Source organism: Phocoena sinus, chromosome 10 (assembly GCF_008692025.1).
Source record: "Phocoena sinus isolate mPhoSin1 chromosome 10, mPhoSin1.pri, whole genome shotgun sequence".
In the NCBI taxonomy this organism is placed as follows: domain Eukaryota; kingdom Metazoa; phylum Chordata; class Mammalia; order Artiodactyla; family Phocoenidae; genus Phocoena; species Phocoena sinus.
The window spans coordinates 72,104,375-72,127,000 of NC_045772.1; the positions used below are offsets into that span (position 1 = coordinate 72,104,375).

At 35.0% G+C, this 22,626-nt stretch overlaps 1 protein-coding gene across 4 annotated transcripts in view; it reads right to left on the reverse strand.

The window, feature by feature from the left end:
* Window positions 1–22,626, reverse strand: part of CNTN1 (contactin 1) — a 374,843-nt gene that overhangs the window by 153,873 nt on the left and 198,344 nt on the right. For 3 of the 4 annotated variants that reach the window (XM_032645482.1, XM_032645481.1, XM_032645484.1), the window contains 3 exons: window positions 11,060–11,195; window positions 9,621–9,653; window positions 1,632–1,764 (listed from right to left, as the gene is read on the reverse strand). In XM_032645482.1, coding sequence (XP_032501373.1) covers window positions 1,632–1,764; window positions 9,621–9,653; window positions 11,060–11,120 — 227 coding nt within the window. In that variant the 5' untranslated portion in view covers window positions 11,121–11,195. Of the gene's footprint in view, window positions 1–1,631; window positions 1,765–9,620; window positions 9,654–11,059; window positions 11,196–22,626 lie in introns of those variants that run through there. The other variant, XM_032645483.1, reaches the window with a different exon arrangement.

Below are 22,626 nucleotides of genomic sequence, written 5' to 3' on the forward strand. Positions count from 1 at the left end.
AGACTAAGTGGGACTAGCAGGAGGGAGCTAGAGAGAGGTGCTAATCAACATGTACAAAATTTTATTGATGTAAAACTTTGCTTCTTACTGTCTGCTGGATGGTGGTAGTGGCGGCAGCAAAGAGAAGTACACGTTCGTAGAACACTATCTGAGAACAGCCTCTGCTGTTCTTTTCTCTTCCATTGGAGCCTGGAGGCTGATTTGCTTAGGTTCCGTGTATGAATATCAAGGACAGACTGTCACAGAATAACTGTCACAGAATAACCGTCACTGAAGTAGTTTTTGAAATGCTATTGACCCGTCTAGATAGATAAATACTGAAAAAAGTTATATGTTTCTTTGAAAGTCATAAAACCTGTATTTCAGTCCTGGATCTGTGATTTACTAGCTCTGGAGCAGAGAAAGTCAACTTACTTATTCAGGACTCAGCTTCCTCTCCTATAAAATTTTGTACCTGGATTAGATCTTCTCTAGAACCCTCATTAGTTATACTATGCCATGTCCACGGTTATGTACATAAACTCCCATTATATATGACTTAAGGGTAGAAATAAATCTAGCCCATCAAATATTTTCAGAACAAATGTGTTATTTATAAAATATCTACTTCTACTTTTATAAAATTATAAAAATAATTTTAAAGAGATGGTGATTTTATATATAAATTTATATTTATTTTAAGAAAATGTTTGTAATTATAGCCAGAGGCAAGAGAAAATGAGTTCAAGTATAATTAAATGGGGGGAAGGGGTATTCTCCATGATAACAACTTTTTAATAAAAATAGAAAGTTATTTTTCTATCCATGAGAAGAAAAATCTAGTACTAAAATCAACTTTGTTGACTGACAACCTTCAATTAACTCAGGTGACATTAGCACACTAGAGCCCCAATTTCCCCATCAATCACTTGCTTTGTTTTCCTGGAACCAAAATCCACTGGCATTTGCTTAAGTTTTAAATCTTATTCTTTACATCAGGCTAGAAACTGTTAGTATACTTTTCTGAATACTCTGAAACAAGAGAACCAAATGTTACCTTTTATATGATAGCATAAATATGTACCCCAGAAAAACATAAAGAGGTATGTTATATAGATTGTCCGATAAGTAGAGACATTTAAGGAATTTGCTTTGTTGTCTGGAATATAGATTTGAGACTACTGAAAAAATAGTGCTTTCTAGAGTTATCTATGTAAGAAGCTCTTTAAATGTAGTTAATACAGAAATACTATCCATCATCTTTAGGTATGAGTTATCCAGGCCAATACATACAAAACCAGTTTATCCTCAAATGCATATATTTAAATTGTGCATATTATTCATATAACCATTTTCTTACTTAATAGCATGATCTCCATTAGCCAGTTTTTAAGTGGATAATGTCAAATGACACTGGCATTATCTGTGCAGGAAATAGGAAGTGAATTATTTGCATATATTTGCAAAAACTATCTATTTGGGTATTAACAACTTTAAAAAAAATAACCCGTATGACAATATTTTTGTTAACGTTCCTGGACTTCGTAGAAAGCTTTATGCCATAGCTTTCTCTATAGATACAGGGTCATAGATGCTGATCTGTAATCTTTAGTCCAACACTTCTTTCTGAAAAGAGCAATGAGATACATTACTTGTAAACTGGGAAAGGGCTGGCTCGTGCCCTACAGTTTAGTGAAACTTTTCCTTCCGGTGACTCCTCTGGATAAATGGTATTGATTGGTTGTTCTTCAAAAATTGGTCCAAATCCTTTGTCTTCCTCAGAAACTATAAGAAAAATACAATTATTTTACATTGTTCTATTTTACAAATCAAAGATAATTTGGGTACATTAAAAAGTTTTTTGAAAAAAAGGTCAGAAACATGGAATCTCCATTTTCATTCAAACCAAAGATATTTGCCACTATAATCCTGAAGGAAAATGTTCAGGTTCTTTATTCAAAATTCTTTTCTGCCCATCTCTCAGCATTTCTTCAAAAGCACTCTGCGGTGCCATGCTTCACTATTTACGGCTCCTCATGCAAGTCATGCTTTCTATGACTCTGACACTTTGCACTTACTTTTCCTCTTTCTGGAATCACCATCTGACTTTTCTCCTCTTATCAAAATTTGTACACTCCTGGAATCCCTGGTGGCGCAGTGGTTGAGAATCTCCCTGCCAATGCAGGGGACATGGGTTCGACCCCTGGTCTGGGAAGATCCCACATGCTGTGGAGCAACTAGGTCCGTGAGCCACAACTACTGAGCCCACGTGCCACAACTACTGAAGCCCATACGCCTAGAGCCGGTGCTCCGCAACAAGAGAAGCCACCGCAATGAGAAGCCTGAGCGCCACAACAAAGAGTAGCCCCTGCTCACCGCAACTAGAGAAAGCCCGTGCACGGCAACAAAGACCCAATATAGCCAAAAATAAATAAATAAATTAGAAAAAAAGAAAAAAAAAGTTTAAATCTAAAAAAAAGAAAAAACTTTGTACACTCCTTTATGATTTAGTCATAGCGTTAGTTCCTTCACGAAGCCACCTCTCCAACCCCTCCTAGCTTTAGTTGGTCCTCATTTATGTTCTCATAACTCCCTATCAGGCTTATGACACTTAACACACCTGCTGTGATTCTTGATACAGCTTTCTGTTTCACTAGATTGCAGATGCCTGGGGACAGGTCTGGAACATACTAGGTACTTAACAACTTTTGAACAACATAACGAATGAATTTCTAGATGCTCTGGGGAAATGAGTCCTTTTTGGGGGTCAGTTCTTGTTTAATTTTTGTTTTTGTCTTTAAACATGTGACCAGCACTAGTACTTAGCAACATCTAGAACAATCAGTAAACTAATTACATGATATGGGATCTGGCCAACTCATTTAAAAACTACCACAAAAATACCACAAAATCTACCACACACACAAAAAAAATCTACCACAAAAATAGTGTTGAGAAGCAGTTGTTCCTGACTGTGTATCCTCTCTGAAGGGCAGGTGTGACACGTCATAGCAGGATGAGGAGAAGAGATTCACTCCCATGTCATCAGTGTGGCACCATTTACAGAGCACAGCTAAGAGCCATATATCCCAAATGAATTAATACTGATGCATATGACTAGAAATGAGGAATAGTCTTACATGGGATCATTGTAATGTCTCTACTTGATCAAAAGCTATGGTTCACTCCTCCAATTTACTTTTTAAGAGAGAGTGTAAGGCAAATGCTACACTGAAATTTTGGTTGTTCTAACATTAAACTTAAGGATAAAAGCTTTCTCCCAGTTTCTCTTAACAAGAAGTTTAATTATGTCTTTTAAATCTTGCTTTAGTACTGTTTAGCAGTGCTTTTGGAAAAATTATTTAATGTCTCCAAGACTCAATATCATGCTTTATAAAATGTGGATAATAATAAAATCTATCTCATTGGACTATTGTGAGAATTACATTGAGACAATCCATGTAGTCAGTAATCAATAACTACTGATTCTCATGAATTTGCCAATGCTTACAAAATTTAATTTAAATATCTTATGTATATCAGCTCTTAGACTAATTCCAAAAACTTCAGGGGCCAAATTTTATTCATTCTTGTAGCTATGGTGCCATAAGCATTATGTCAATACATATTTCTGTGTACATAGATGACTAACAAAAACTTTCAGTTAGTTTCTCCCAGTATGAAGCATTAATTTTTCTAAACTGACCTGAAATATTTAAAAGGGAGAAGCCTCATTTTTAGTTGGAATTTGCTGAAATTGCCATTCAAGAATTTATAGACCTTAGTTACATTCCAAAACCACCATTCTATTTCAGACCGCAGATAAATTGCTGGATCAGAATTGGAGGAACCAGAGAAACTGGTATTTAGCTCCAGCTGTGCAGTGTTCTAGCAAAAAATCTTACAAAGACAAGCAGAGGAGTTCAATTTTATTAATATATTTTGATTCTCTTCTGGAAGGTAAGATGACTTCTATTCTCACTTTACCCCCTGATGAATTATGAGTTTAGTATGAAACTTTTTGAACAATTAAAAAAAATACCTAAATAGACTAAATATTTAGAATACTAAAAATAAAGTGTTTAGGGGAGTTTAAAGCTCATGGATATCTTCTAAGTACATTGTATTTATATACAAGCCTGATGATTATGGTATTACTATCATTACCAATAGAAAAGATAATCAAATTTAAAGAGGAATGGATGTTTGGTGCAATTATGCATATAATTTAAGCAGAAACCCCCTGATCTGCACTGGATTAGATCTTGAGTTTCCATTTGTTTCATCAGTGGCAGCATAAGAATTTTAGATGGTCATCTGTGAGTCTACAGTTTGAACTAGAGGTGTTGGTTGTCCTTAATTCAGTCAATGACTTGATTCTGACTTTGCATATGGTGAAGTTTTGAGATATAATGTCAAAAGCATGATCCATGAAAGAAAAAAATTTGATAAGTTGGACTTTATTAAAATTTAAAAGTTATGCTCTGTGAAAGACACTGTTTTAAAAAATTTATTTTTTAAATTAATTAATTCATTCATTTTTGGCTGCCTTGGCTCTTCGTTGCTGCATGTGGACTTTCTCTAGCTGCAGTGAGCGGGGGCTATTTGTTGCGGTGCGCAGGCTTCTCATTGCGGTGGCTTCTCTTGTTGCGGAGCACTGGCTCTAGGTGCACAGGCTTCAGTAGTTGTGGCCCGTGGGCTCAGCAGTTGTGGCTAGCAGGCTCTAGAGCGCAGGCTCAGTAGTTGTGGCACATGTTAGTTGCCCCGTGGCATGTGGGATCCTCCAGGACCAGGGCTCGAACCTCTGTCCTTTGCATTGGCAAGCTGATTCTTAACCACTGTGCCACCAGGGAAGTCCCCTATGAAAGACACTTTTAATAGAATTTCAGGTCTTTAAGGTTAGGGATTTTTCTTTAGGTCGACTCCAACTTACATCAGAGAATTTTGCAGTAAGCAGCAAATTGAAAAGACTGTCAACTTAATTAAGTATCTGCTTCGTTTAATAATGGTGATTACACACTATTTCACAAAATTTGAACTCATCTCAATAGGTGCAGGGTTTCATTACCTAAAGATTCTTCAACAGTATTGTATTTCCAATGTAGAAATAGTTAATCCTGGCCTGCTAGCACCTGCTTCTAGAGTGCCGTCTGGTAGTGCCAGTATAGGGTTTGTAATAATCCTGAATTCTCAATTTAATTTATAATTTTATTAGCCTTCTTGAAATAACTACTTTTATCACTTTGAAATAAAGTGAGTTTTGTTCATTCCAAGTTGCCTTGATTATTTAAAGTACTGTACAGTGCTTTGAAATACAACAAAGACAGTTGCACATAAACATACATCAATATGGAGGTAGAGATTAGATTTGCATATTTTCATAAAATGCATATTTTTTGATAGTGTATCTTTTTTCATTTTTACTTTATTTTATTTCTTAATATTTTTTATTGTGGTACGTCACATAGTATAAAACATACTATTTTACCCATATTTAACTGTACAGTTCAGTGGTACTGAGTACATTCACACTGTCGTGCAACTCTCACAATCATCTGTCTCCTGAATTTTTCAACTTCCTAAGCTGAAACTTTGTCCCTGTTAAACACTAACAACTCCCCATTCGCCCTCTCCACCCCCCCACCTCCTGGCCCCTGGCATCTACCAACATACTTTCTGACTCTATGATTTTAAGGTATATGCCTTTGAGATAAAAATCGGTCATCTTTTAGTAAACTGAAAATATTGTTTATAGTTTCTTCATCATGATCATAATGCTTAGTTCTTTTTTGTTTTTCTGGAAAAGATACCAGCAATGAATATTTCCATTGAAAATAATGGAATGCCACATGTTAATAATGATGGGACTATATCTATTGATAGGCAATCCCTCAAAGGATAGATGTAAAAATAAAACACTTTTGGGATGAGCTGGGTTGAAGTTTATAGGCCAAACTGGTTATTATCAGTGTCCCATGCTATTTTTTCTCAATGACAAGTGCTTTTCCAAAATTATATGCAGATATTTTCTAGTACTCCACTTCCATCTGCCCTTTATAGGAGGAGACAACAAAACATTTAAGGGATAAAAATATGAAGCTAATTTCTGATAAAATATTTAATTTATTTTTCACTTGAGAAAATATTACATTTAAGATATTTCCCTTTGCCCACTTTCTAGAGCAAAAAGCAGAACATGACACACCACATCACGTTAGTGTTTCTACTTAGTATATTTTATAAATGTGCATTTCTAGCTTTTGTAAATTTTTCGAGCCTGATTAAAATAATGTATAATATTCCATTAGGTGGTTTACAAATTACTCTATACATTTTATTTTGAGAACATATTTGGGCTCTGGGAAGATAAATTACTCAACACAAGGTTTTGAATTGTTGTGGCATGCTCAGTGTGAACTTCTGAATGTGAACTTCATAATCCCCTTGAATACTATCTGAGCTCATTGCTCTGTTAGCTCAGCTAGGGAGCCCAGATCAAGGAAAAAGAACTTTCAGGGGGAATACAACACAAGGTTCAGCAAAGGATCCATTAATATAAGCATTATAATCTCCATTAACAAGAATTAAGCCATCCACTGCTTTTCTTCTAGGGCCATGGAAATAATTAGATGACAAATGATCATGCTTTGGAAGTATTATGGGGTTAAAGGGTACAAGAAACACATGGATAATATGTTAAAAAATAAGATTATTTTTAAAACACATGCTCTTTTTTGTACTGGATATATTCTTCTAAAAAGGAGCACACAATTATATAGATGACTTCTCAAGCTAATTGGTGACAGCACTTCACTCTTTTTTTGATCTACTCAATGCAAATTTGTGTATTTTCTACCATATAGTGGTAATATATTGCAGAAGTAAGTTCATTTCTTAAATCCGATCAAGAAGATTAATAGAAAAATAGAAATCATGTATGAATATTTGCTGTCAAATTCACAGATGTGAGCAACAGGCAAAAACTGCTGCTTTTTTCAGTAGCATTCTCAGTTTCATGGTTAATGTAATCACTTAGTTGTATGATCTTAAATGGTATTACTTCACCTCTCACTATATAGAGATGGTCCACTGTAACCTTGCTATCCTATTTTATCTCTGGAAATTGAAAGTATAATTACTATCTGTGCTTGAGAGTTTTTTTTTTTGAGAGTTATTTTTTATTCATTTTATATTCATTATGAATCAAATCCTATTTCTCATTCTGTAATATGTCATCTCAATCTGTTAGTTTTCAAACATAATTTTATATAAGTATGCTGTAATAAGATTCTCAGGAAAAAAATCTATTAGAAAAAAGCAATGAAAACAAAATTTTAACACAGTCTAATATTAGAATTTTTACAATATTTACAATGCTACAGTGGTTATGGGATAGGGAGTGTTGTAGGCTCTCTTGAAATACAATAAACTCTCCAAATGAAACAATATTTAAATTGTCTCAAAGCATGCTTCTTGTCTTCATTGTCAATCGTTCCCCACTGATAAGAGAACAAGGACATTTAGGGCTTAGGCTTTGAATACTCTGGTGCCCTAATTCTTTAGTCTCATGGGTAATAGGTAACATTGCAGTAATTTATCATAACTAAAATATAAGGAGTTGGCCTTGAGAATGTGCAGAAATCCAATAATTAGAAGGAAGATTAGGATCTGGTTAGCAGAATGGTTAAGTTGACTAAATTTTCCTTAGCATGGCATTACCTGCCTAAGAAGAGCCTATCACATTTCTTGATGGCAACCATTTCCTTGACCTATGGTCCAACCCTGAAGCTCTAGACACTGTGTTTTGCATAACTATCTGGACATCTGTCCACACCTACCTTATGTCTACCTATGTATGCTGCCACAAGCCAAGGAATGATGGGGATACCAGAAGCTGAAAGAGGCGAGGAAGGAGCTTTCCCCTACAGGTTTTAGCAGAAGCATGACCCTGATATCTCCTTGGTTTGGGACTTTTAGAACTGTGAGACAATAAATTTCTGTTGTTCTAAGCCACCCAGTTGGTGGCACATTATTATAACTATAGCTGTCCGAGGAAACTAATACATATATTACACTTAATAATAAACTGTTGAACTTTAATGAACTAACCTTTCTCAAATTTATTTGACAATGAATTCCTACTAACATCCTGCAGAACAAGAGTTCTTTGAATTAGTGGTCTAACACAGCCCATATTTGCCCACATCTGCACTTTATTTGTGCCACTGCCTCTAAGAATTAGCTCCATTTCTAATAATTGAAATACTTTGAGTTTCCCTTACCTACTAGCTCCATCATTAAATACTCATTTATTCCTCAAAGTAATTGTTTTAAAATGCTTATTTCTCTTATAAATCTGTTAATCTTCTTTTTATTATTCCCTATTATATGTAAGGTTCTTGAAGTCAAGAAACATATCTCACTGATCTTTATATAGCCTAAATGTAGTTATTCCTAACTCACAAGGAGGAAACAGAAATAGTTTTGATGTGCTTCATGCTAGGACTGTCCTTTTTCTTAATCCCCTACAGATGGAAAGTCAGACCCACTCTGGCATGAATATCTTGCTTTGGCATGGAAGTTGTTGCATTGGTTGCTCAGTGATTCTTCCTAATTATTCATTCTCCTACCACTATGCTGTGGCTTTTATCAGTTACCAGTTTTACTATGTTTACTGAGCACTTACTATGTATGTCACTGTGCTGGAAGCTATTGTCACATTATTATTTTTTATTTTTTATTTTTTTGCGGTACACGGGCCTCTCACTGTTGTGGCCTCTCCAGTTGTGGAGCACAGGCTCCGGACGCACAGGCTCAGCAGCCATGGCTCACAGGCCTAGCCACTCCACGGCATGTGGGATCTTCCCGGACTGGGGCACGAACCCGTGTTCCCTGCATCGACAGGTGGACTCCCAACCACTGCACCACCAGGGAAGCCCTGTCACATTATTTTTTTAGTTCTCACAAGAATCCTGTGATTGTTACATGTTGGAAACTTGAGTCTCATAGAAGTTGAATAATTTGCACAAGATCCCATAACTAGTGAATACCAGGTTGACTATGTAAATCCAGGCTGGCCTTACTCTAGATTCTTTTTTTTGCAGTCTACTATATTGCCTATATTTCTGGCAAGAACTGTTCAGTGGTTGAAATAGAATCTAAACTAGCAGGATTGCTAATTATATTCAATAAAAAATAAACAATAAATTTTGCAAGGTCTTTGGATTTCTAATTAAACTGAATCTTAAGGTTCCAAGTTCATTAACTTTAGTTAAAGTGATGTGTGCAGCAAAGCAGGAGGCTTTCAAAATAAGCTAGATTTTTACAATATTGAAAATATTGCTTTAAAGTTTAGTAGCATAGGATTGTTACAAAGCATGCAGGAAAAAATACAGGTTGCGTTGAATATATTCCATCTGCTACAATCTTCTAGTTGGATATTTGTTCGTGGTGTATCCATTCATTCATTCTGGCAATCAAACAAGTTGCCTGAAGACCCTAGATAAATCATCTTACAAAATTTCCAAGTGCTCTAACATTAATCACTTGCTTGAAGTTTGGAGAATTAATAGCTTAAAGCAGGATGAAATAGGATTTATTTGAGGAAAGCTATTTAAAAATTAACCCTTTCATCAACTTACCTCCATGACCATACCTTCTGTGCCATGTAAACTCTAAAAAGAAAAAAAGAAAAAGAAAAAAAATTAATCCCCAAAGCAACTCTTCAGGTTGTGGTCTCAAACATTACTCAGATAACTAAGATATTAGTTAATGAAATAAGATTACTGGCCTTTCACTCTTAAGGCTGAAGTATCACCATATCTTTGCAAATATTTATTTCTTATCTTTGCAGTTTTATAGTTGTAGCACTAAAATTTATGGTCAACAGAATTAGTATGGATTTTCAGTACTAATAAGATTATTTTTGTTTTATTTTATTCATAAAGGTAATACAGCAATAATAACCTTACCACAAAATTTTTCTTTCTTATATTTATATAATATATAAGCATATAGTTATATATGTGTGTGTGTATAATTACGTGGTTATATCAATGTCATTAAAATTTTTAAGTACTGATAAAATTATTATATTTTTCTTGATTTTGAAGTCATCATAATAAAAATTACTCCCTAAATTAAAATAACTTTTTTATTCCCTTAATAATACATAAGAAATACAATAAGATGCCTATCAAGTTCATCATTAAAGCAATCAAGGGGAACTGATAAATGATAAAATGATATCCAACTAAGTCTTGAACTTAATAACAACTCAACAAGCACTGACCTAAGGTAATTGAGACAAAGGTATCAGAAAAAACTGATCTTTGAAAACATGTTGCTTCAGATAAAAATACAACGTACCTCTCCTTGTAGAAAATATTTCTGAATATTTCACACTTGTCTTTGAAAGACAGAAATATAGTATTTGTTTGTCCTAAAACTACAGCATTCTTAAAACTGCTTTGTTATTAAGTTCCTGAATACATTGTAGATTATTTCTGAATTGTTTTTCATAAGATTGACCAGCCAATAATAAAAATTAAATTATATTAACTTATAAATAAAAAAGAACAAAGGTAACAAAAGCTTAAAATCCATTATTTTCTAATTATTTTACTGTATTTTACTTTTATGTATGCTAATGAGGTTAAGTCTATTATAATTATATAGTGAACATACTGTATAATGGTGAGCTGTTACATATCTTTTCTGCCACCACATTAAATGATTTCAAGTTGAAATTGAGAATAGTAGGACGACTTACTCTATAGGAATTAGCAAATGCTACACAGCAGGGATTTTTCTTTTCCTCCCAGAGATCCAGATTTTAAACATTTACCAGCACATCACTATATAAGACTGATTAACTAAATCTTGTGAATTTTAATTGAAACTAAAAATAAAAAAAGAAAAGAAAACAAGGGCCAATCTTAATATATATGAATTTACTTGTCTGACCCAGGTGTCAAAAGAAAATATTAATTCTAACTTTATACACCAGATTCAATGAAGTGAACAGCATATTGTTTACATTGACATAATTTTTGGAGATTATACAAAGGATATTTCTTACCTGATAGACAGGTTGTAAAAGATACAATCACAAGGTGATTGACCAGCAACCACATTTTCATCTTGTGTTCAGTAGAGGTTAGGTTCAATTTTCAGAAAAAGTTTTAACTTTATGGCAGTTGGAGAATATTAAACACCTTCATAAAAAGATGAGAGAGAAGAGAAGAGAAGAAAAGAGAAAGAAGAGAAGGAAAAGGGAAGAAAAGGAAGGGAAAATGTTCATCATTTGGGGTCAACAATATTACCAATTCTATTTTATTTTATATTTCTTTTTTTTTTTTTTTTTCTTTTTTTGCAGTACGCGGACCTCTCACTGTTGTGACCTCTCTCGTTGCGGAGCACAGGCTCCGGACGTGCAGGCTCAGTGGCCATGGCTCACGGGCCCAGCCGCTCCATGGCATGTGGGATCTTCCCAGACCGGGGCACGAACCCGTGTCCCCTGCATCGGCAGGCGGACTCTCAACCACTGCACCACCAGGGAAACCCGTATTTTATATTTCTTATTTGTAGAATGTTTTAGTTCATTTATGTACATTTGTAAACCCCATGTTGTAATGAAAAGAGTAGATTCTGCATCAGGGCTTCAGCTGCCTCCCAGTATTGACATGGTAACAAACATGAGCATGTCACTCAATTGATATGTTTTAGTTTTTAACTTTTTAATAATTGAGCATAGTAATATGTTTTTTACAAATAGCACAGTTGTGAACATTTCAATGTCAATTATTTAAATTGAAGATTAAATTTACTTGAAGGGCTGGTAGAAAGATTTAATAAAAGATATATTTGTACAAGGGCTTTGTAAATGCATAGACACTGTACAAGAGTTATACGTTAGCATTGCCTGTTGGTGGCTTATGGAAAAATTTTGCCAGAAATGTTAATTTTTAGACATTAAGATGTATTGATTAATAATATATTCATTCCCTTTCCCCTTCTTCATTTCTTTCTTTTATTCATTTAACAGAAAGTAAATAATTACTCCTTATAAGGAAGGATCTAGGTTTTGTGTGGCCAAATCTTTAAAATTTGGAGAACCATCTTTAAAGATAAAAAGATAAAATTACTAATATAAATAAGCTATGAAACTATGCAGCAGTCTAAATAAAATACCTTGCTTTTATAAATTCTGCAAAAACTTATGACCACGTGATTATACTGGTGAGGTTTCAGGATGTTGAAATAGCCCCATGTAAGTGAGGGGTCCCATGACTTAAGCTTCATCATCTTCTTTGTATATCCATCTACGACCAAGCATACAGATAAAGGAATCTATAAGAATGACATAGTCTGCTTACCCTTAAGAAGTTCACAGATCAATAGGAACACTTATGTGTACACAAGTCAGTGCAGTGAAACTTTTTTGGATCTACATGCTATTAAACTTGAAAGCATGTTAATAATTTTAATTAAAAGCATTGCAGGGCTTCCCTGGTGGTGCAGTGGTTGAGAGTCCGCCTGCCGATGCAGCAGACACGGGTTCGTGCCCCAGTCCGGGAAGATTCCCCATGCCACGGAGCGGCTAGGCCTGTGAGCCATGGCCACTGAGCCTATGCATCCGGAGCCTGTGCTCCGCAACGGGAGAGACCACAGCAGTGAGAGGCCCGCGTACCGCAAAAAAAAAAAAAAAAGCATTGCAAAATACATCACAGTGGGAATGGGCCTGGTGGTGACAGGCAGGGCATTATGGTGGAGGTATAACAAATTTTTTAATGTTCCAGGGCATTAGAAAGAGACTTCTTCAATTGGGACACAGTAGTCCCTTCAATTTGAAAGGATATTAAATCAAGTTTTCAAAGATTATATAAGAAATAGGATAGAAAAACCTCATGACATAAAATTGAATGTAAAATATTAAGATAGAGCATAAAAGCAATTCTGAAAAGAAAATATGTAATGTTATGATGATCAATATATAAATACATTTAAATATTATCCAAAACAGCAAAAATAAAATGGTACTTATTTGTTGCATCATAATGACATTTAAAGGTACTACTTATTTTTTTTAATATGTTGGATTTAAAGACTATATTTACACCCACCCCCTCAATTTGCCAGAATCCTAACATTTGCAGAGACTGGTAAAAATATTTAGTTGGTACTACATGGACCAGGAAAAACATATTTGCCCCTTTTGGTGTATAGGTTATTTTACAGTGAAAAATCATTTATTTCTAGAAAGAAATTGAGTTGAATTCTTAGAGAAAACATAGCAGAAATGGGTAAACTTAGCAACAGGAGATATTTAAAATATCTTTGCAAGAGGAAAAATATTCAAAAGATAATTTTTAAATGCCAGGATTGATTTATGACCAATTTATTTCTCTTGGACATATGTAAGAAGGTGAGAACTACACATCTCTATAAACTGTATTAAATCTACACTTCTAAATTTAAATTTTATTTTATTTCTTTTACTAAGCAGAACTGATCAGAGAGAAAAAGAAACAGGTAAATAAATGTGAAGAATGAAAAAAAAATCCTTCAGGAGGCAGGGAAATCAATGAAATGATCTATGGAAGGATATTAGCTTTTTATTTTGTTATCATTAATATTTAAATATAACCTAAATTAAAATTATTGAAACTGTGCACATTGTTTATGTCTCCTAAAGTTTGTCTCGAAAAATGTACATTTCAGCATTTTCTTGGCCTATTGGTTTCTAATTCCTTTCATTGAATTATGCACACTAATTAGGACAAGTTCCTTTAATGAGGAGGAAGGTAGAAAGGCAAACATAAACTGTGCCAAAACTGCTGTTTCAATCAAACAGTTCTTTTTGTAAAGATTAATTTAGATAATATATTTGCAAACATTTTGCAAATTACAAAGCATGTTCGGTTTAATGTGGCAGTAATTATTGGATTTTAAATAGTTCAAATTTATCAATTAATAAACTGTTTAAATCGATAATTGTAAAGTAATTCTGAACAGTAACTCTACATACTAATAATATTCAACGTAAGAGCAAGGGATGCTGCTGCAGTTTGTGTATTGTGTGTAGAGGAAGCAGTACTGACCAGAAAGAAAAAGAATCAGGTAAAAATGAAGGACAATTACAGTGAGAGTATCCTTCAGATTATTAATTTTGATGAATTGTGTGAGTGAGATTTTGGTCTGTTTAACTCATTGAGTCTACAGGGAATCTGGGAAAGAAAGAGGGCAGGTCTAAAGGAAGGTTAGCTGTGTCTACACAGAGCAAGTGATTTCAGGAAATTATAAATAAGGTACAGAAGGAGTTTCTAGGTCAGGGATATTATTTTACATTTCCTTCTTAGACAACACCCACAGTATATGGGAAAGTGAGGTACGGCATAGTAAAAAGAGATCTGGGGAAGTCAGCCAGACCTTGTCTGAAGTTCGGCTCAACCATTATTTAGCTTGTAACTTTGGGCAAATCACTCAAGCTCTGACTCTAGTTTTCCTCTGCACAAAGTATGAAAAAAATGTCTATTTCATAGGACTATTACAAGCATTGCATAAGATTGTGCAATGTGAAATGTTTACTGTGAAAGTATTCGATAAATATTAACTATTGTTCTATGAGATCTTAGGTCCATCAGGCTACAGGAGAAAACAACATGTCATTGTTTATTGTTATGCCTCTAATGCCTGGCACATAAAAGCCATTTGATATATATTTATTGAATAAATGAAGAAATGACTGGACCATTCCATAACTGTATTCCAAAACACTTACCACAAACAAAATTAAACTTTAGTTCCTTAGAATAAGGATAGGATGCTGACAATAGGTAATAAGGAGTATCTCTTAATGGGGCTCTGGTCTATGATAGAGATTATTGCTGCATATAAATAAACTCTAGAAGAGGAATATTCTAAGTAGCAATGTTTTAAAGCATTTTTATTATGCACTTTATTGAGTGTTGGAAGTCTCTGTCTTCTGATTTGAATATGGTCACTCTAGTCAGAAGGAAACATTTTTCATTATTTTGAGCCACACTATCTTTTCCTTCACTCCAAAATATTGCCTATTTCAATAGGATAGTGAGTCCTCATTCTGGCAGAATGTATTTTATTTTATTTAATAGATTTCTTGTTGTTTCAGTATAAAAACATCTCTCGCATGTGTGCACCCATTTGTTTTCTGCTGCTGATTTGTTTTCTTGTGTCCCCAGTTATCCCATCACTGTGACTCCTGATCCTATCCTCTCAGCAGTGCAGTAGAGGAGAGAGGCAGCAAGGCTGTGCCCATGCTTACTAGTGTGGCAGAAATGGCTCTTCTTAATTGTCCGTTGAGGATCTGCCACTCAGTAATCCACAGACAGATCCCAGCCCCCATGGGCCTGAAAGTGTTGCAGCAAGTGAAGTGGCATAGGAAGAAAACAAGTCGGACAAAGATGTGCCAGTTAAAGGAGTGAACATTTTCCTTCTCAATAACCAGAAGAACAGAATGACCAGCTCCTGGAGCCCGGGTATGCATTCCTGTCCCCAGGCCATACTGTGCTGTCCAGCTCCCTGGTTTCTGCTGCTCTCAGCCTAGGCCTTACACCAGGCAGTGCAGATGCTTCCCCCCAAAACCCATCACAACTCTATAGGTGTCCAGTGACTGGTGTTTTTCTAACATGTATTGCAACTATAGTAATTTCCAAAGAACTTAACTTCTTTTCTCCAACATCGTTTACTAAATCTCTTCTTACTCATGTATTTAAACAACTACAACAAAAAAAATATATAATAAGGCAACACAGGGTGACAATCTCTATTCCCTTCCTTCCTTCTCCCTTCTGTCTTTCCATGCTTTTCTTTCTCCAACCTTTCTCTCTTTACTTTAGATGATGCTATTGTTCTCCTTTGAGAAATTTGGTCCATATCTATGTATGTATTTTTTATTCAAAAAAGCTTCAACAGGGCTTCCCTGGTGGCACAGTGGTTGAGAGTCCGCCTGCCGATGGAGGGGACACGGGTTCGTGCCCTGGTCCGGGAAGATCCCACATGCCGCGGAGCGGCTGGGCCCGTGAGCCATGGCCGCTGAGCCCGCGCATCCGGAGCCTGTGCTCCGCAACAGGAGAGGCCACAACAGTGAGAGGTCCATGTACCGCAAAAAAAAAAAAAAAAAAAAAAAAGCTTCAACAGTACATTAACAAACATTTAGCCACTAAAAATTATTCACAAAGTATTTAGTGCTGCTGTATAATCAAAGCTTGTTCCATCAATATCAATAAATCTAATATTTCATTGAACCGATGCTTATTCAAGCATTTACATTGAGAGAGAACAAAATTTTAGAAATATTGAGAAAATACTAATATGTATTAGCAAATTGTCACACCTCTTTCAGAAAGAAAAAAGATTTCGGGGGGGTATTGGGAAACTATTCTGATTTATCCTCAACACAGCTCATGAAAGGCCATGTTAAAAAATATTTAACCTAATTTTTTACTTATGATACTCATCACTCTGCTCTGGTTCTAAAGAATATTTGCTATAAAGTTTAGTTTCCAGAAAATAGAAGAAGCTTGTTGGTGCTGAACACAGATGATTCTAGGTGAAAAGACATCAATAGCTCTTACTCTACAAAACCAGGGGACATTTTATCCTCGACTCAATCTGAAATTCTGCCTTTGCTGCACACATCACTTCATTTTCCTGAGGTGTCAGTCACCCAGTATGTAGAATGGAAATCCAAGTCCATTCTTCAGAAGATTGTTGTGAGGAGTAAATTATTTACGCATATGGATACATGTGTGTAAGTAAAAGCCCTTTGACATCTGTATATAACAGAAGTCAAAACATTAAAGTGAAATTAGCTAAAATTTTCCAGAAATAAAATTAGCTTTTTTGGCTGCACCACACAGCATACAAGATATCTTAGTTCCCTGACCAGGGATTGAACCCATGTCCCCTGCAGTGGAAGCACGGAGTCTTAACCACTGGACCACCAGTGGTTTTAAAAATTTTAAAAATGGGAATCTTTTAAAAAAGGAATATTATATATTTAAAAATTCTTATCCTTTAGAAAGGAGATACTGTATATACTACACATTAAGCATTTGTATATCAATATTTTACAGCTCCAGTTAATTTTCAGATTATTAAAAACAATTTAAACATAGGAGACACAACTCCCTCTACCTATATAATTGCATACTTTACATGGTCTTCTCCAGCCTCATACTGACTTCTTTAAACTCTATTATCAAATTATTATTGTCTCAGTCTAATAGTTTTTAACAGTGTTTTAGCAGCTTACAGATGTAAAAAAATTTGAAGAACATCCTGTTCTAAGCCAAGGAATAACAGTACACAGCCAAGAAAGACACCACATTTTCTGAAAATGATTATAAACATTATCCTTCTTTTCCAGAAGAGTCATACACTGTTCAACTAACAGGTAGAATGTGATGGTTTTCAGATTGCAACTGCCTTAGCTGCAGAAGCAGCCTGCCACTTGATTATGTGTGAAGTATATGTAAAAAGAAAAGCAATATAATAAATACATTTCAAAACATTTCAATAAATATAAAATTATCAGTCTGTGAAATTAATGACTTGGAGGCTGCTGAGGGAAAAATATCTAAAGGCTTTCTGAAGATATGGGTATTTATTGCATGCTGACAGCACACCTTGCATTTTACAGAAAACTGAATGCTCATATTTTTAGATAATTGGATTTATGATTAAATTAATTACTTGCTTATTTCTAAAATGATGTAATGCCTGCAGAAGGACTTAAAAATAATGGAACCCTGCTTGTGATATTTATAGCACATATTTCTTGCCAGCCCATGATGTCATGCAAGATTATAACTGATGTAGTCATGCTTTTTGTTCGGATAGTTTCAGTAAACCATCATTTTTATATGATAAATAAACTGAGAGTCCAACAGACTTTTTGTCCCACATTTCAGGAGTATGTGTATGTGTGGTTAGATATCTCTTGAAATTCAAGAAAATGCAGAAAGTTCTTGCTGATTCTAAACTATTTCCCCAATGGAACTGACATGGTACCAATACTACATAATTATTTTGCTTGAAATTACAAAATTGAGATGCTAATGGAAAATAGATATAGTAATAATAAGCAAATAACGCAATATGATTTCTTCATTTGCAATTCCAAAAATCATTGATTCAGTCAATGAATAAGGAGGGGCTGCTTTGTCAAGCAAGATTTAAAACCCAAACATACATGTGGGATTCCACTCAACCTCTTTCTCATCAGTGTACTAATAAGAATCCGTTTATGAGGGAGATCAAGATGACAGGGCAGGAGGATGCTGGGCTGACCTTCCACCATGAACACATCAAAATACACCTACACATGGAACAACTCTTGCTGAAAACAACCTGGAGACTGACAAGAAAGGCTCTTCCACAACCAAAACTTTAAAGAAAGATCCACATCAGGTAGGAAGGGAAATCAGGTAGGAAGGGAAAAGAAGTGATTTGGTCAGGGTCCAGGCCCCTAGCAGGGGACACAGAAGAGGAATGAGGATATCACAGGCTTGATGATCCTTCCCGGGGATCAAATCACATATGAGGCCCCCCAGCCATGGAGTCAGACCCTGGTGAGATGAGTCCCCTTAGCTGGTTTGAAAACCTGTGAGACTTAACAGAGGGCTATGAGAAACCAAGACTTTTCTTGTGAAGAGTGCTTGCAGATGTTTGCTTACTCCCAGGAGTGGTGCAGAGGCTGTAGATTGAAAATTGCCTGGAATTCTGACCAGTTTCCTGTGATCATCCCAGCACACACCTCAGCCCATACCAGGCACTGGATCTAGCCCCTCTTGCACTGGTGCTGCTCTCCATTAGGGTGAAAGCTGCCATTGCCAAGGAGACTTTACACAATTAGAATGAAACCAGCTCAGATACAAACTTTAGGGCTTCTGTTCCAGCACCTTGGGCACCAACCCTGCCCTTGATAGGGAGCTGATTGCCACTGAGCACAGGAGAAACCCTAGCTTAAACCTGGCTCTTGTCCTAGCCACTCCATCTTCATCCCTACCTCCCTCCAAGGTGGTATTTGCCAGCACACTCCAAGGGAAAACATGACCCATGCTCACTTCAGATCCGTCTCTCCCACCAAAGCCACTGGATACATGCAGACTGCATAGGAATGCTCCCACACTAGGATAACCCTTCAAGACTGGGGTAGGTAACTGTTACACCTAATATTGTAGAGACAAAGAAAGTTAAACAAAATGAGAAGACTGTTTCAAATGAAAGAACAAAAAACGAAAAAAACCCTAATGAAATAGAAATAAATAATTTACCAGACAGAGTTCAAACAAGTAGTACTAAGAATGCTAACTGAACTTGAGGAAAGAATAGATGAACACAGTGAGAATTTTAATAAGAACTAGAAAATATAAAAACCAATTAAATCAGAAAAATATAACGGAACTGAAAAATACACTAGAAGGAACTAACAGCAGAATAAGTGATATAGAAGAATGCATAAGTGATCTGAAAAATAGAATAATGGATATCACCTAATCAGAAGAGCAAAAGAAAAACAAACTTTAAAAAAATGAGGATAGCTTAAAGGACCTTGGGGACAACATCAAGTGCACTAACATCTGTGTTATACGGATCCCATGAGGAGAAGAAAGAAAGGGGTAGAAAATGTATTTGATAAAATTATGGCTGAAAATTTCCTGAAGCTGAAGAAAGAAACAAATTTCTAGGTGCAGGAATCATAGAGAGTCCCAAACAAGATGAACCCAAAAAGACTCATAGTTAAAATGGCAAAAGTTAAAATGGCATAGTTAAAATGGCAAAAGTTAAAGATAAAGAGAGAATTTTAAAGGCAGCAAGAGAAAAACAAAGAGTCACTTACAAGTGAATTCCCATAAAGCTTCAGCTGATTTTTTCTGCAGAAATTTTGCAAGCCAGAAGGGAGTGTCATGATATATTTAAAGTGCTGAAATGAAAAACCTAAAACTTAGGAGTCTCTAACCAGTAAGGTTATCATTCAGAATGAAAGATGAGAAAGATAACTTCTCAGACAAGCAAAAACTAAAAGAGTTCATCAACCCTAAACTGATCTTACAAGAAGTGATAAAGGGTCACCTTTAGTTGGAAAAGAAAAGGCTACAACAAGAATTTATAGGAAAGGGAAAGTACCACTAGTAAAGGCAAATATATAATAAAGGCTGTGGATCAACAATTTAAATAAATTAGTATGAAGATTAAAAGACAGTAAATGTAAAATCAATATAACCACAATAAACACTTAAGGGCTAGGCATGATAATGTAAAATATAACATCAAAAACATAAAGTATGGGGGAGGAGAGTAAAAACTGTACCTCTTTCAGAATGTGTTTGAACTTAAATGACTACCAGTTTAAAACAAGTAGATATAGTTACAGGTCAACATATGTGAACTCCATGGTAACCACAAATCAAAAACATACAATAGATAAACAAAAACCAGAGAAAGGAACAAAAACATAACATAAAAGATAGTCATCAAACCACAGAGGAAGATCCTAAAAAAAGAACAGAGAATAACTACAGGACAAACTGAAACCAAATAAGCAAAGGCAATAAGTACATACTCAGTGATAATCACACTGAATGTCAACAAACTAAACACTCCACTCAAAAGGCATAGGGTAGCTGATTGGATAAAAAAACAAAACAATGTCCTGCCTGCTGTACACTGTGGGGTGTTGTTCCGAACCCTTTGTTTTAGATTTGTAAGATCCCTCTCTCCAAAAAATCATTGATGTCTCTGTCAAAAAAAAAAAAAAAAAAAAAAACAACAACAACAACAAAATGCTGCCTACAAAAGATTTACTTCAGAGCTAAAGACACACACGGACTGAAAGTAAGGGGATGGAAAAAGATATTCTATGAAAATGGAAATGAAAAAGGTTGGGATAGCAGTACTCATATCAAACAAAATAGACTTTAAACCAAAGTTACAAAATACAAAGAAGGGCATTATATAATGATAAAGGGGTCATCCAAGAACAGGATATAACATTTGTTAACATGTACGTACCTAATACAGGAGCACTTAAATATATGAATCAAATATTAATAGATAAAGGGAGAAATTGACAATAATACAAAAATAATAGGGTACTCTAATACCTCACTTACATCAAAGGACATATTACCCAGACAGAAAAACAATAAGGAAACAGTTGTTTTAAAAGACATATCAGACCAGTTGGAATTAATAGATATCCATAGGACATTCCATCCAAACCCAGCAGAATACACATACTTTTCAACTGCAGATGAAGCGCTCTCCAGGATAGATCACATTCTAGATCACAACACAAGTCTCAAGAAATTTAGGAGGATAGGAATTATATCAAGCATCTTTTCCAACCACAATGGTATGAAACTAGAAATCAATTACAGGAAGAAAAATGTGAAAAACACAAATGTGTGAAGCCTAAACAACATGTTACTAAAAATCTAATGGTTCAATGAATAAATCAAAGAAGGAATCAGAAAATACCTTGAGTCAAATAAAAACAAAAGCACAACTTTCCAAAATGTATGGCATGCAGCAAAAGCAGTTCTAAGAGGGAAGTTTGTAGCAATACAGGCCTACCTCAAGAAACAAGAAAAATCTCCATTAAACAACCTAACCTATAATCTAAAGGAATTAGAAAAAGAACAATCAGAGCCCAAAGTTGGTAGAAGGAAGGAAATAATAAACATCAGAAAGGAGATAAATAAAATTTAGACCAAAAAAAAAAAAAAATAGAAATGATCAAAGAAACTAAGAGCTAGTTTTTGAAAAGATAATAAAATTGACAAACCTTTAGCCAGGCTTATGAAAAAAAAGAAAGAGAACACAAATAAGCAGAATAAGAAATGCAAGATGAAATATTACAACTGTTATCACAGAGATACCAAAAATAATAAGGAATACTGTGGCAAAAAATGGATATCCTAGAAAAAAAGGATAATTTCCTAGAAACATACAATCTTCCAAGACCGAATCAGGAAGAAATAGATAATCTGAACAGATCAATCACAATAGTGAAATTGAATCAGTATACAAAAATCTCCCAGCAAACAAAAGTCCAGGACTAAATGGCTTCATAGAGGAATTCTACAAAATGTACAATGAAGACTTAATATCTATCCTTCTCAAATTATTCCAAACAATTGAAGAGTAGGGAACACCCCAAATTCACTCTATGAAGCCACAATTATTTTGATACCAAAACCAGACATAGGCACTACAAAAAAAAAGTAAAATTACAGACCAATATCTCTGATGAATATAGATGCAAAAATCCTCAACAAAATATTAGCAAATCAAATTCAACAACATATAAAAAGGATCATACATCATGATCAAGTGGAATTAATTCCAGAGATGTAAGGATGGTTTAATATCCACAAAACAATCAATATGACATACCATATTAACAAAACAATGGATAAAAATCACATGATCCTCTTGATAACTCTGAAAAGGCATTTGACAAAATTCAACATCCATTTGTGATAAAAGCTTTCATCAAAGTTGGTGTAGAGGGAACATATCTCAACATAATAAAGGCCATTTATGACAAAGCCACAGCTAACATCATACTCAATGGTGAAAAACTAAAGGTTTTCCTCT